This window comes from Centroberyx gerrardi, chromosome 22 (assembly GCF_048128805.1).
Source record: "Centroberyx gerrardi isolate f3 chromosome 22, fCenGer3.hap1.cur.20231027, whole genome shotgun sequence".
Classification (NCBI taxonomy): Eukaryota; Metazoa; Chordata; class Actinopteri; order Beryciformes; family Berycidae; genus Centroberyx; species Centroberyx gerrardi.
This window is the reverse complement of record NC_136018.1, coordinates 8867445-8882626: the sequence shown is the minus strand read 5'-3', so window position 1 is coordinate 8882626 and position 15182 is coordinate 8867445. Positions and strand designations below refer to the sequence as shown.

At 42.0% G+C, this 15182-nt stretch overlaps 1 protein-coding gene across 1 annotated transcript; it reads right to left on the bottom strand.

Annotated features, from left to right (window-relative positions):
- Positions 1–369: 369 nt before the first annotated feature.
- ncapg2 (non-SMC condensin II complex, subunit G2) lies at positions 370–13967 on the bottom strand. Its single transcript, XM_071912097.2, has 27 exons — positions 13928–13967; positions 13568–13706; positions 12843–13037; positions 12466–12580; positions 12187–12344; positions 11709–11843; positions 11485–11579; positions 10966–11122; positions 10710–10802; positions 10434–10559; positions 9806–9985; positions 9291–9443; positions 8869–9091; positions 7366–7463; positions 6860–7030; positions 6704–6774; positions 6381–6534; positions 6031–6204; positions 5702–5818; positions 5148–5294; positions 3525–3624; positions 3042–3241; positions 2639–2782; positions 2291–2394; positions 1840–1940; positions 1576–1675; positions 370–1429 (listed from the first exon to the last, which is right to left on the bottom strand). The coding sequence occupies exons 2-27, from the start codon at positions 13643–13645 to the stop codon at positions 1378–1380; spliced, it is 3441 nt and encodes a 1146-aa protein (XP_071768198.2). The 5' UTR covers positions 13646–13706; positions 13928–13967; the 3' UTR covers positions 370–1377.
- Between the last annotated feature and the right edge of the window lie 1215 nt (positions 13968–15182).

The following is a 15182-nucleotide window of genomic DNA, read 5'->3' as shown; positions in this document are numbered from 1 at the left end:
TCACCATCCACACACACACACCAAGTCCCTTTGAGGATTTTGTAGTGACTTTTCATTAGGGTACTAGCACACACCAAACCTGTGCCTTGACAGACACACAGATACTGAAACATATAGAAAACATACAGGTAATTGGCTAGTGAAAAGTGAAAAGTACAGTGAAAGTAGCCTGAAAGGTGAAAGGAGAATAGCAATCAATCTAGACATTTTGGCCTTAAAATTAAGGGCTAGCAAAGAAGTGAGAGGTTGATGTATTGTTTATTTATACTGAGTTATTACTGCTTGGCAAACTCTGCCATTCAGGCAAGAAAACCATCTGAGAAACAAGTAAACACATGAAGTTGAGTTTGATGGATACAGCTTGTTTTATTCTTATTAATAGCACATCCAAACCTATGTGTCGACAGACCTACAGATACAAAAAACATACAGATACTGAAACATATGACAAACATATATATATGCAACTGTCTAAATAGAGTGACAGTGGAGCGCATGAGAGAGTGAAAGTAGCTAGCTTAAAGGAGGATACCAGTCCATCGAGGAACCCATATGTTATTCCTGCGGTCTGGGAGAATTCAATCAATATTTGTTAACATCATCAATTCTCTCCTAAAGCACAAAGCCCGAGAGACAAGACTGGAGTAATGTCTGCCATCAAGATATAAATAAACACAGACAAGTGGAGCTAAACTGGACAAAAACATGCCAGCAGGTCCGCACTTGTCCCCGGCTTTAGATTCCAATCCAAACTGTACTTTCAAACATGGGCAGCGAACCAAATAGAAATATTTATTGTGTAATTTCTGTCTGCCTGTTATGGGGTTAGCTGTGTCAACAACATACTTGGCTGTCTTTGCTGTCAACAGACCATAAAATGGAAAAGTTGTATTGCTAACAGGCATCAAGAGTGGAGTGGGACAAACTTTCTGCCAGTGAGGAAAAGCAGTAAATTTCCATTTATACAAAATTAACTGAATGAAGGAAATAGAAAACTAGAAACTCTCATGAAAAAATGTCTATTTGCCATCAACTGCCAAAAGTGAAAAGGCATAAGGAAACAAATCATTTCTGATTTCCTGACAGTAATATTGAAGTCTTCATGTCAAACCCAGTTTACCCATGGGGACCATTCAAATTTAATCTTATCTTAATACATTTTTTGTATTACTTATCATAATAGACATGTAAAAAGCAGTCGTTCAAGCCAAGAAATTGGACTGGATTGAACGGACAAATAAATATGCAATGTGAAGGTAGGCTACTATTCTTCCAGCATAACAGACACACTACTGCTCTCCCTTGCTTCATGCAATACAAACGTAAAGCAAAAATTACATATCACACAGACCCAAAATTGTTTTTAAAGAAGGAAATTCAGAAATCCAGAATTTCATTCAAGGTCTTGGCAGCAGATTCATAAATAACCCTGGAGAAAAAAAAGAGAAGATGCTCAAAGTCATTACAGCATATGCATCAAATATTAATGAACAATTTATTTACCCTCATATCATTCAAAGACAAAAATCTGAACAGTAGATTGTGGAATACACCATGTTGTTTCCCTCCACCTACCTCTGGATGTCTCCATCGTCTGCAGCTGCGACTGCATGTTTCTGAAGCTGTCTCTGGACGGATATGGCTGTGCTCTTCAAACCTGCCTTGAACTGCCCCGCTAAAAAAACAAACAAATAAATAAAAACCCACAAACGGTGACAACTCTGGCAATAGGACTGTTTTCAGAAAAACATCTTTCAGTTTCCCCTGGGTGATCAATAAACCTGTTTTGACTGAATTTACGATAATGAAAATCACTGGCTGAAAGCTACTTCAACTCACTGTTTCTGATGACAGCCAAGATGTGCAGGACCGCAGCCAGTTCAGTCAGAGAGCCGATGGCCTCGGAGTCCAGAGATGAGCTGATCTCTGTCAAAAAGGCCCTGAAGGAAACACACAAGGTTTGATTTAGAAGCAACACCAAGTTATGCTGTTGATAGCCTCATGATTGTTCATTACGTTTTGGTTCTCCTAAAGGCAAAAAGTAAATTGGTTGAAAATCTGGTTGCTTATAAAACAAAATTATAAAAAGCTTTGGCATAGCATCTGTGTTTGTTAGTTGCCCTGGTCTCAGGCGAAAACAGATGAGGCAAAGAAGCGTATCGTTTTGAAAAGGAGATTTTTCTGAGCTGAGGGCATGTTCAGTTGGCCCTGGTAGATTTTGGCCCCAGATAGAAAAAGCGGGGAACAAAAAAGCAGACTTAAGTGGGAACAAAAAAGTGGACTAAGTTACCTGGTAACAGGGGACGATCTGAGGACAACAGACAGAAGGACGCTGGACAGAGGAGGCATGTCCTCCACAGACTCTGGGGTGATCACCTCTTCAGGATGGGAAATCTTTAAAAGATGTGAACACAGGAGGTATATTAAAAAAAGCTGAGAACAATAATATTATACTACATACTAGGCTTGAGGGAGGCTCTCAAACTGATTTTTTTTCTTTCTTTGGAGTGAGGGGGGAACACTAGTTTCTGGTCACAAACTCCAGGTTTTCCAGGACGTGGGATACCTACAAATGACAATATTAATGTCATTAAAAATCTAAATCTTTCAATCTATACCATGATCTGCCAGCTCACACCTTCTGGAGCACATGTCTCTTCTCCACGATGATGACAGCAAAAAGAGTAGAGAAGACCCCGTTGAGAGGGTTGGACTGGACACCTTCCCAGGTCTGCGCCACTTGGAGGAAGTCTGCCAGGCCGGGCACAGCTGACTGGCACAGCTAGGCCGAGGAACAAAGAGAGAGAGAATCATAACAATAAACAGTCCCTACCAACTGAATGAGTTGTGCAGCACTGAAATGTCGAGATTAAGTGAAGACTCCTGACAGATTCTTTCTTTGATAAAGGTTTCTAGATGCAACTACGACAACAAAACACATTTTTTTCTGTTCTAATGACAACTACATCTCAGTAAGCAGAGGCAGAAAATGCAGAACAACAGATACACCTAATTAATACAAAAATATCAGGTCAACACACCTGTTTTCCCTCCTCTGGTTCCTTCCTAAGGCGGCGAGCCAAGAGCTCCACAATCTTCTGGAAGATGTTGGCCACCACCCCCAGAATGATGGCGGCCGGGTCCTCATGGCCTTCCTGGCCCCGGTTGTCCTCAGGTACGAAGCTCTCTGCCACCTCCTTCAGAACAGGCAGCAGTGGGGGAACACACAAGCAGCCCTCCTCTGGAAACACAAAGGAAAACAAACAATTTAGGCTTTTTGTAAGGGAGTTAATGCAGAACAGGACATGCAGGTGTTTTGACAGTGAAATGAACACTAGCTTCTGTGGAGTTTAATCACTATAGGCAATGCAATTATTTAAACTCCAAAAAATACCTTTGACTTGAAATAACCAATTAAAACTGTATACTCTCCCATAAAAAGGCCTGTATATAATACTGTCAGTGCCCTTGCTGTATGTTTTGTTTTTGTAGATCACTCAAACTGAGACACTTAAGATGCTCACCTGAGAGGAGGATGAGAGAGCAAAGGTGCAGGATTTGACCCTTGAACGCCTCGTCCCCCAAACCCACCAGCAAAACGTCTCGGCACATAGTCAGGAAGCTCTGGTAAAATGCATCACCATCAAGTTGCAGAAAAAAAAATCTTTCACACTCAAAACAGGGGACAGTTATTATGGAATAAAAATCCACAGGAATGTAGAAATAGAGATGAGGCCCAAGGGGAATTAGGCTACACTTCACTTGAATGTTCATTCTTAGGACAGGATGTTCATTCTTATTCAGGATGTATGCACACACACTACAGGCAACATGCTTATATAATACAGGCCCTGTAGAAGCTGTCTAGGATGCCCCCATCACTGGGACTGGGGAAACAGTTAGCCTACTTGAACTAGGAGAGCGCTGAGAGAAATGGAGCGATTATTTTCAATATCTGATCGAAGCAGCCATGCAGTGACAGGCTGGAGAGTAATGGCACAAATAGGGAAATAAGCCCACTTGAATATGGCGGTGTGAGCAGGAGGAAGGCATGTACTGAGCGCGTGTTGTTGACTGAAGTGGAACAATCTATGAGCAGTCTAAATTTACCGAGCAGCGCTGAAAGTCATGGAAGCAGGAGGGGGGGGGGGGAAAAAGACTCCACAAAATTTAATGTTCTGGATAACAACATAGCAGTGCATCATCTATAGATAGAGTGGGTGTTAGGAAGAAAATAACAAGGACTTATAATTGGCATGTTTTGGGGTAAGACATGACATTGGTCAAAATTAGACATCATAGAGGCCTCATTTTTTTTGCACTCTGTATACTCACAACCATCCATCCATACTCGGTACTGAAAAACCATTACAATGTTTGGTATCAATAGGAAGGCTCAGAAAGCTTCAAAATGTCTTACAGTGAGGACTCAAATTTTCTTCTAGTTCATAGATATTGTATTTAAGGAGATCAATTGAGTGGGGTATGATTATATTGTGAAAAGCAGATGGCATGATTAAATATTAATTTACTCTATCAGATAATAAGATGCGCTTTCATTTAAAACTGCACTAGGCAAGATTGTTATGCAAAAATATACCTGTCCTTATGAGACTAAATCACATAGTGGGGCTGCAATGGAGAAGAGTGTCTCATCCCTTTAGTTGAGACCCCATAGATTTGCCCTATTTACCAAACTGAAACTCTGGTGTTTGGTATGGTAACTGTCTGGAAATGTCCACATAAAGGAAGTGAAGTGAATCAAAATTTAGGAGCAAAATACAAAACTGTCTCCCATACATTTGCTGCGAGCAAGCACTCCGTCCAGAGACAGCTGAACTCACCAGCATTAGATGTTTTGTCTCTCGTCCCTTTGGTATAAAGCATCACAGACCAGCTGGGTTGGTAAACATGAGTCTGCTCTGTGCAGTTTACTGACGTCAAGTTATATGATTTCTCAGTATTTTGGTCTTTAAAATTCAAACAGGTACCTCTTGCTGCCATTTGGGGCCGCCAACGTGTAAAATTTGTGTAAATAGTGCAGTTTTAACAGCAAGGTATGGTGAAAACTATTGCTTTAGAACTGGTATTATTCTTGAAAAAAAATCCCAAAATCCCCAGCCTTAGCCAAGGGTAATAGAGCTCACCTCAGTTATCTGTCTGGCCAGCTCCTGTGGCTTCTCTGATTCAGCATCGTCATCGTCACTGCGGTTAGCGAGGAAGGGCAGCACCGCCTCAGCCACCCACGCTGCCACGTGCTCCAGGGACAGCAAGTAGTCACGACCCTCTGAGGACTAGGACAGAAGCAAATGGTTCAAATGATTTTTGTTTTTTTATTTAACTTGCTTTTGTAGTTGCAGAAGGAAAACCCATTTAATTTCTGACAGAGCAAAACAGGATAAAGCATCTGGGTTTGTGACCGGAAGATCACTGGTTTGAATAGCTGGACCACTTGGGAAAATGTGAGTGGGGAAAGTGAATGAATAGCACTCTCCCCTCCCTCAACAACTACTGTCGAGGTGCCCTTGAGCAACAACTCAACCCTAATTGTGGCTGCACTAAGCAGCTCCCAGGTGTGAACGCAAGCAACCGTGTGCTCAGTCGACTTTCACTGGATAAATAAAAAGTGAAAAGTGGAATGGGAAGGAAGGATACAGGGGAAAGAGTAACATAAGTGAAAAGCAGAAGCAGAGAGACTCACGTTATGTTGCAGATGTGCACCAAGACGGCCGTAGTATGTGAAGGCTTTCAGTGCAGTTTCTACGCTGGGATCTTCAGGATCTGCCGTGGTGGAGCTGAGATGAGTATACAGCACCGACTGTTGAGACAAACATCAGACTAGTTAATTCATCTGAAACCTGTTTCTAACAGAGGGACTACTTAAAATACATCTATATACTGTATGTATGACTATCAGCCACAGGCAAGAGTAATTAAGCATGGATACAAAGATCAGAAAGGTAATAGATTTGTAAAAATTTGACCCAGGTCTGATGAATTGTAAGTATAAATATTGAATATCTGCCATACCCTCCATGACCCCAGGACTTTATGGAGCTGCTTCAGTGGACCCTGACTGAGAGAGAAGACACTCTCCCGCGTTGAGGTGCGGCTGAACAGGTACTCCAGGTAAGCCAGGGCCAGGTCTGGTTTGGCCTCCACCGTCTCCTGGATACGCACCTTTCGACTGTTATTAGCCTTGTCCTGTAATTGATAGGAAGATAACTTTACGACACCCACTGGAAATGAGCTACAAGGGACGCGTGTTTGGATTAAACCTCTATTCCTGTCCATCGAAATGCGAGAAACACAACAGTCTCCATTTTGTCAACCACAGGATAAATTTACAGCCCTTCAGAATCAAGTTTGTGTTGACTCACCGCTTTCTTGGGCAGGGCTTCGGTGAGCCAGTCGGTGGCAAGTTCGAGGATGTCACCGACCTGGCCCCAGCCACACAGGCAGTCTAACAGCTGGCTGTATTGCGTCGGCACAGCTCCTGGCTCCATCCTCCGCAGCCTGGACAGGACACCACAGCTGGGAACGAGAAAGTAGAATGTGGGCTTAATAGGTTAGACAGAGACAAGAGGGAGAGAGAAAGGGAGCTAGAGAGAGAGTCAAAGATCAAAAGAAAGCGATAGAAAGAAAGAGACAGAGAGCGAGACACAGACACAGAGAGACAAAGAGACGATGGATTAATGCTCACCTGAATGTTGGAACTGCAGTTGGGGGCATAAGTGAGGCCAGGAGTATGAGAGGAACGGTACAACGCTCATCCTGAAAGACAAACCAAGAGGGATAAGGAGTGAAGTTCTGTGAAGAAATTAAATGCAATCATCAAAATGCTTGTCAGGTGATTTACCTCAAAGGTGCTGAAATACTTGGCCATAACACTGCCAAACTTGGCAAAGGTGTACTGCTGGGCCTCTTTGTTGTGTTCCAGGGCCTTCTCAATGCTTCTCCACAGGATGACCACCACCTCCAGCAGACTGGACACGATGGGCGTGTTTTTCACCGACAGAGCACTTTCAGCCTGCCAAGATCAAACTCTCCATAAACTCAGATATATTCAGTATAAATTATACATGCACTCATGTGTCAATATATTTTACTCGAGAGACACAACTGAGGATTGGATTGATAAAATTGACAACTACTACTTCAAAGATCCTAAGATATTTTGAAGTTAGATATCTGCAAGACACTAAACATGAAATGAAATGTAAAAATGAGTCTTTCACTTAGGTTTGTCATTCTGAAATCATTTTACATAAATCTGCCCTTCTTCAAAAGCTTTGGAAGAGAATTTTCAGTAATCAAAATTTAAACCAGTTTTGACAACTGTTAGAGTAAGTGCTGCCGTCTTACGATGCTGTTCTCCTTGTTGCTGTCATTAATCTCGGTCTGGTCAAAGTCAGTCTGGATACAGCTGTTCAGAACACGTCGAATGGACAGCATCAGCTTTACTGGAACGAAAGAGAAAGAAAAAATCATGCTTATTTTTTACATGATAGATTGTTACTGGTCGTCACATGGAAAAGACTGATTGGTTGCACTATAAATGTAATGCAGTGGTCCTTCAACACAAGAAACTACACTTTGTTCTGTATGGAGTTGTGGTGAAAAGCTGTATATACATTATTATAGATGTATATATATTTAAGAATTACTGGCACCCTCGATAAGGACAAGCCCCCCCCCCCCCCCCCCCCCCCCCCAAAAAAAAAAGACCTTTTAAGATAAACAAACACAAGTAGCAAGTTATATACTCTGCTCAAAAAATGTGTAATGTAATTTAGTTTCCATTCAGTGCCAATTGTTCATAAAATAAGTCTATTATCTATATAACTTCAATAAAAATATAGTACATTTTGGGGTAAGGTTTCTTCCAGTTGTTTTTTAATCAACCTCAAGGGGAAAAAAGTACAGTCAAGACCTGTATATGTATTTTAGGCACAGTGGAAACAAGATAAATATAATGGGGGAATTACCCACCTTCAATACTTTGACCTTTAGTTAACTACATCGTCCACTCCTCCGCCAGGGTTAAAAATAGCCAAACTTGAGGTATGTATGCGAAGCCAACTGATCTCCATTCAAAACGAGGAGGCAGAAGCAGAAGCTTGCCAGAGCATGTCAGAGGAATATGGCACAAATCTCATGATCTATATGGGTCATACTCGAAGTAGACATATTAAATCGAAGTGAAATGTGCCATGTAAATAGTTTTGGAAGACCCAGAACACATTTGCATCAAGAGCTGCCTCTAAATGACAGAATATATTTTTCTAAATTTATTGAGCTAATGATAAAACTGATTACTTGTGTTAATTAATTTCCCAATATTTTTGGCTAGTCTTCAGCAAGGGTGCCAAAAATTCTGGAGGGCACTGTTATGTGCAAACAAAATGTGTCTTCAATGCCTTAAGCACAGCCTGCATAGATGTAATCAACAAAGTGCTATTATTTCTAGGGATGCACCGATGCCACTTTTTCAATGCCGATACCGATTACGAGTATGAAAGTTTAAGTATCGGCCGATACTGAGTACCGATCCGATCCACTACTTTTACTGAACAGTGCAGGCTTACTTCCTTAGTTTGGGGTCAATGGACAAAATTATTGAGATAAAATCCTTGTTTTTTCCACTGTTTGAGAAATACAGGCTTCTATGTGCCACAAACGCATAAAATCAAGACAGTTTGCTTTTATTTCTTACATGTTACTCATGGCTTTCGGTATCAGATTTTAGTCTTGGGTAAAATCTCCAATACCGATATTCCATTTTAGCCTGGTATCGGCACCGATACCGATATCAGTATCGGTATCGGTGCATCCGTAATTATTTCATAGCTATTGCCCCCAACTTACTTATGTTGGTGGGGGCTGTGTGTATGTAGGCATACTGATAGAACTTCCTGGCAGCCATGGGGTTCATCTGGAGGAGGGTGATGCAGCGACAACACCACTCCTTCTCCGACTCATTGACCGGGAAGAAGGACTTGAAAAGGAGGTTGACAATGCGCTTGGAGACAGGCTGGGAGTCAATAGCCAGGCGGGCCAGCAGGTGATCCATGTTACACACGTCCCAAAACTGGATAGTGGCACAGAGGAGATGAGGAGAAAAGTTGGTCCCTTTTACACCTGGTATTAACATTGCATCTCTTGTCTGGATTGTGTCTGTATATGATTTAGCTGGATTACATTTACACCCGACAGTGAAAAAGTCAGTCTTCAGATTCTTCTTTTCCTTCAGAAAATGGATATACCAAAAAGAAAACACACAAACTTACCTTGGCAGCACGCACTGCTTTGACCTTGATAAGCATGTCAAGGAAGGCTGTGCGGACTTTCTCAGAATTGTCATGAAGGCTGTACTTCAGAGCAGGCAGCAGCTTTTCCAACAGTGGATGGCTGAGAGCGTTGTCCAGGACGATAGTCAGGCACTGGAGGACACATCAGACCAACCATAAATCATTACCGATTCTGTCTATTGGCAATAGTACCACTCGTACTAATCATGTTCGGAATGGCAATAATGTCCCTCAATGTGGCACCACAAAACCTTTGGACAAGGAATGCCTAAATATTAAATTAAATCCCTGATATGACTAGATATGATGCTGTCATTTGGGTAAAATTGTTCAGCCCAAAGCTTAGTAAATGGATATGATTTGGTTCAATCTTAAGGTTCATTTCAACTCTAGGAGACACATTCTAGAGGAGTATTATGTTTATGTTTTCTCTGATAATATTCAGCAGGTCTCAAGTCCAGTCAACTGACTAAAGAGAAACATGCATTTCCCACCTTGAAGACTGCGCAACGGACATCAGGGGAGCTGGTGTCAGCAGCCAGCTCCACCACCAGCTTCTTCAGGAAGTCTGTGATGACGGTAGGGGGGAGCAGCTCCCAGCAGGTGGCCAGGATCTTACACACTCCCAGGGTAGCAGTGGAGCGCACCAGGGGGTGAGGGTCATCCAGGAGCCCCTGAGGATGACAGATAGGTATAACGACAGCAAAAAAGTAGATAAACACAGTAAACCCTGCAGAATGTATTTGTAGATGTGGGGGAAATGTTGGTTCTGAGGCTCATGTTCGCTCTTGGGCCCATTCCAAGATCAGTTCCAGTAGGTGTGGCAATTATAGAGCACCTCTTATTTGGATATTTGGATCAATAAATATAGACAATTGTGACACAATTATGACTGTAATTGGGTTTTTTTTTGGGCAGCCTGAGCAATAAGGCCAGATAATGAATTTTCATGCTCCAGTGGTAGTGGTGGGGCACCGGAGCGAAAACACTGGAAACATAATTTACTAATCATTCCACGCACACATGGGATGAATAATGTAACAGATAACTTCAAATTATTGTGGCCGTTCAGTTTTTCAATTTCACAAAGAAAAGAGGTTTAATGGTTTGAATGGTGCTCACCATCAGTGTGTCCAGCTGCTTTTGAATGGTCTCATCTATATTCTCACTGCTCTGACTGGGGTCATGGACCGCAAAGGCCTCAGTGAAAAGGAGAGTGGCATTAGCGCGCACCTCAAAGTTAGGAGCCTAAAGAAATCATGTGGAGAAAAGGTATTAGGCTATACATTATATTTTGCATTAGAATATAAAACGCAGTCATAATGAGTGACGATAAAGGAAAATGTCATACAGGGATAAAAGACTAGTGTGAATGTAATAGGAAATGTGTAAGAGTACACTTAGAGCTTTCCAGAGAATGGGCTTGTAGAGTGTATAGAGCATCTTGTCCACCTTGTGGCAGCCCTTCCTCTTGTGGAAGTAGCTCACAATCTGTATATGAGCGGAGGGAGATGAGAGATTAAACATACACATATACACACCATGACTGCAAATATTGGAAAAAAAAAGCAGCAAAGAAGTTTTCAGCAGCTAAAGCCTGTTCTGTAGATAATCAGAATAATGGGTGCTGTTAAGATATGAAATGACAGTTTACCTGTCGGACTTTGGCATGGACAGGAGAAGCTCTATGGAGCAGGATAGCGTGCTGCATGAAGTCTTGGATGCATGAGCTCTCAATCTTCTCCAAGAAGACTCCACTAGCCTTCTTCCATGCTCTGAAGTAGATCTCCGCTATATGGTCAGTCAGGGTCCTTAAGAGAACCACAACAGAACAATTCAGTCCTTAATAACACAAAGAGAGACTTGAGTACTATCAAATATTTCTAGACAAAAATGTGGGGCATCAGTGTGTGGTGTAGTGAATAGTTAAGCCCCTGTGTCAGCAAGGATCTGCCCTGCTGAAGTGTCCTTGAACAAGAACTTGAATTAAAAATTGTTCAGCAATTCTCTTAGTTACAACAACACTGTGCTACCGGAGCACTGTGGTTTGAACAGGTGGAGTTTTTAAAGCCAATGTAGTTTCACTCAGTCCAATCATGCAAACTCCTCCACCACCAGCACCTAGAAAACACTAGTGCACTTGATAAAAGTTAAAATGAAGAAAGCATCGTACTTGGTAAAGAACTCCAGCTGGTTTTTGATGGTGGCATGAATCATCCAGATGAAGTTGATGTTCCAGCTAAAAAGAAACACCAGGAATCGCTTTCCCTGTCAAAACATAAACATTATCAGGCTGGTGGATAGCTTCCAAGGCAAACCCACCACAAGTGGGAAACAGAGGTATGGACACAGATACGTGCGAACACACACACAGATACTGGATCCCATTCTACTCACATCGTCATGTCTAATGTAAATGACACGGAGGAAGCACTGAAGCAGCAGGTCAATTATCTGCTTGTTGTCCTCTGATGTAAAGTCCAGACCCAAAAGCACATCATGGAGGCCCCAAAGCCTCTGGATCTCAGCCCCCTGACAACACACACAACATGGAGGCATGATGAGGAAGTATGCAGAAATCACATCAGGCCCCTAATCCCCCGTGTCAACCAGCAGGTTAAACAGATGTTTGTGGGAAGTGCTGGTCATAGCCACTACTGTTGCCATGTAACCCCTTTGAAAACATGCTTGCATCACTCCTTTTCTGAAAGTTGCTCTCGGTTCTGTCAGGAAAGTGCAACATACAATTATTGAAAATAATGAAAAACAGCCAGAGCTGAAAATAGAGGTTCCCAGTGGGTACACAGCCTTATGCCGCCCATATCAAAAGGCTCAAAGCTGCTTAAATTCAATAGAACTGAAGCCATATACTGACTGGTTTCTTCAAAATGAAGGTCTTCTGCAGGGAGAAGAGGAAAGCAGTACGGCCAAACTTTTCTTTCCCCTGCAGCCCTTTCTTCCACCAGGCTTCACACAGTTTGTGGATATGGAGCTCCAGAGGTGTCTCTGAGACAGGCAGCGATACCAGCACATCTGAGGGCAAGATACAAAGAGAGACCCATCTCATGGAGAGAAAAATAACTACCCTTTGTTATATTAAAATGGACAGACATCTATTTTAGCAGAGACACAGAGCAGTGGGACAGACACCCACCATGAAGCCTGTTGGCGCATTCCAGAAGAGCGCTGTAGGTGTCGCCGTCTTGTAGGACTATTAAAGACACCATGGCCACTAGTGTCACGCCTTCCACAACAGACATGGTGTGTTTCTGAAGGAAAGGTAAACAAGTAGATTGTCAGATAAATGTAAATAGAGGGCACATGCAAGCAAAACTATGTGGTGGCATTTACCAGTGTGTGATTCAGACATATTATATATCATTATCCAACTGCGGCTCGAAAACACAAATCTCAAAGCGATGGGATAGTACAAAAGAAAAGGTGATTCTGTATCAAAATAAATGCCACCATGCCTGCCTGTGTGACAATAAAAGCAACATGCAGTTGGAGGAAGTTCTTGGGTGAACTCACTGGGTCTGCAGAAACCTCCACCTCCATGCCCTCCTCCCTGTCCTCTGCCCCCTGCCCTGGCTCCCAGCGCTCAGGGGGTAACTCCAGTAGGATGTCCTGCAGCAGTGAGGCCAGTCTCCCCCACAGGGCCTCTCGCTGGTCCCTGGGCAGCTCCTGCACCACCTCCTCCACATCGAAAGGCTCTGTTTTGTCCTTCTGCTCAGCAACACAGACAGCAACAGGACACAAACAAACAACTTGAGGCAGACTGGACAGACTGAGCACTTTCAGCACCAGCCTGGTGCAACAGAGGGTTTTGGCTGGTTGGCTCTTTAGCTCGGTTACCTACATAAGCAGAGAGACTACACGTTTCATCAGTTTAAATATGTGACTTTTTAAGACCTTTCCAATGCCAGTTAAGGTCAATTTCCTCCACTCAATAAATATGAAAATGAAAACAACTAACGTTATAGCCCTATCAAAACTTGCTGCGTGAAATCTGCGTGACTGGGCTGATTTCTAACCGTATAAACAACGTACCGCAAGAAACAGCAAGCAACATTTCTGACCGGATTTACAACTTTACAATGCTAAATTTAACTTCTTTTAGCTTATAACTGTATGTTACATTATTTGACTGTATATTGTCGAAAAAGACAAGAAGTCTTAAGGTTCAGATAATATAATTTAAGACAACTTGAGACTTGTTCAGGACCAGAAGCCTGATAAAGTTAACAGTTACTTACATGAAGCTGGATAAAACGGAGGAAGTCCTCCACATTTTCTTTACACACGGCGTCTAGAAACGCCTCTCGCTTGGACATGTTTTGGGTTTTTCAAGTGAAGTGAAGACGGCGGAGGATGTCTCTGCTTATCCCCTAAAACCTGGGATGGTGTGAGATGTAAGTAATATTATAATATTACGTTAACGTTAGTTAACCTAGCAGGCTAACGTTACTTTAACAAGATCAAAACAAACATGGCAGGCAGTTTGTACTTCGCGTTAGTACAGCGTTAATTACGAATGTTAGTTGGTTAGTGGCCATACAGTTATGATCATTTTATCAACAAAATGTATAACATTTACCAATAGCAATGTTTGTTACCTCCTTATTTATAATTTTGGTGAGCGAACAGCCGTATGACAGCAACCCATAACAGGAGTAAACCCGCGCAAATTTGGATCAGTTGGGTGCGTCATGACGTTACTCTTCCGGTTTTGACGTTGACGTAACATTGTCATTTGCATCTACTGCCACTGGATGGCGACAAATCACTTCTTATGTCATGGGTACCTTTGGCGTGTGAAATGAAGGATCACATACCTGAAGTTGCTGTTGTTTGCACATACTGTATGTCTGCTGAGTAATAATGAATAACAATGACGTGATACTTTATTTATCCTGTAGGAAAACTCCCTTTTCATTTCCCCCTGGAGGGCAAGGTTGAATTCAGGGATTTCCTCAAGGCATAGCCTAAAGGCCTCATGCATCATTTTATTTATTTACTTTCCTCTTGAAGAAGCAAAGGAGTGAGTAATCATTTTCTTACTGGATTGTACATTAGTTATCAGTGATCAAAACCAATCAATGGCTCTGATGAGTGAGTGGGGATGATTTAAGGATAAATCTGATTGGCAGAGGCCCCATAGATGATGCTGTGCTATCAGACTTCCAAGTTCAAAATCAGATGACAGGACGGTGCTGAAGCACAAGCATCTCTCCAAGGCTGTGATAAAAAAATTAAAGAAGCACAAATTGAAATAAGTACTCATGATTCAGGTATGTATCATCATGCTGGTGTGTTTGGATATACTATATTGTAATTATAATGGGGCCCTCCAAACAAAATCTTGCCTAGGGCCTCCTGCAGTCCTGTATCCTGGATCAAGGATACTTTGAGTGTTTGGGACAGGAACTAGACGAACATACTGCCCACAAATTCTTACCCAAAGTGGAAGCAATTCATATGTTTTCTTACTGGACACAGGGACCACAGTCTAAAAATAAGCCAGGCATTTTTCACAAGAGAAACCATTTATTCTTCAGAAGCCACGAGGCTTCATCATGTCATTCAAAATTAAAACTTTAAGATGCCAAAAATTACATAGTGAGTTTTTTTTAAGGCACAGGATAGATAACAAGAAAAGCAGACATGAGTATTTAAAAGCTCAATAACAAACAGTTATAACTGCATGGCAAAAACAAGTACAAGCCTATATGGCACAGTTATGTCATCTTAACAAAACAGAAATTCAGGCAACACTGCTCAGAAAATGCAATAACTGATGTCTCTGCTCAGATATTCTTCAGTTCGTTCATTTTCATTTGGTTTTAACAACAATCAAACTCTTATTCAAGT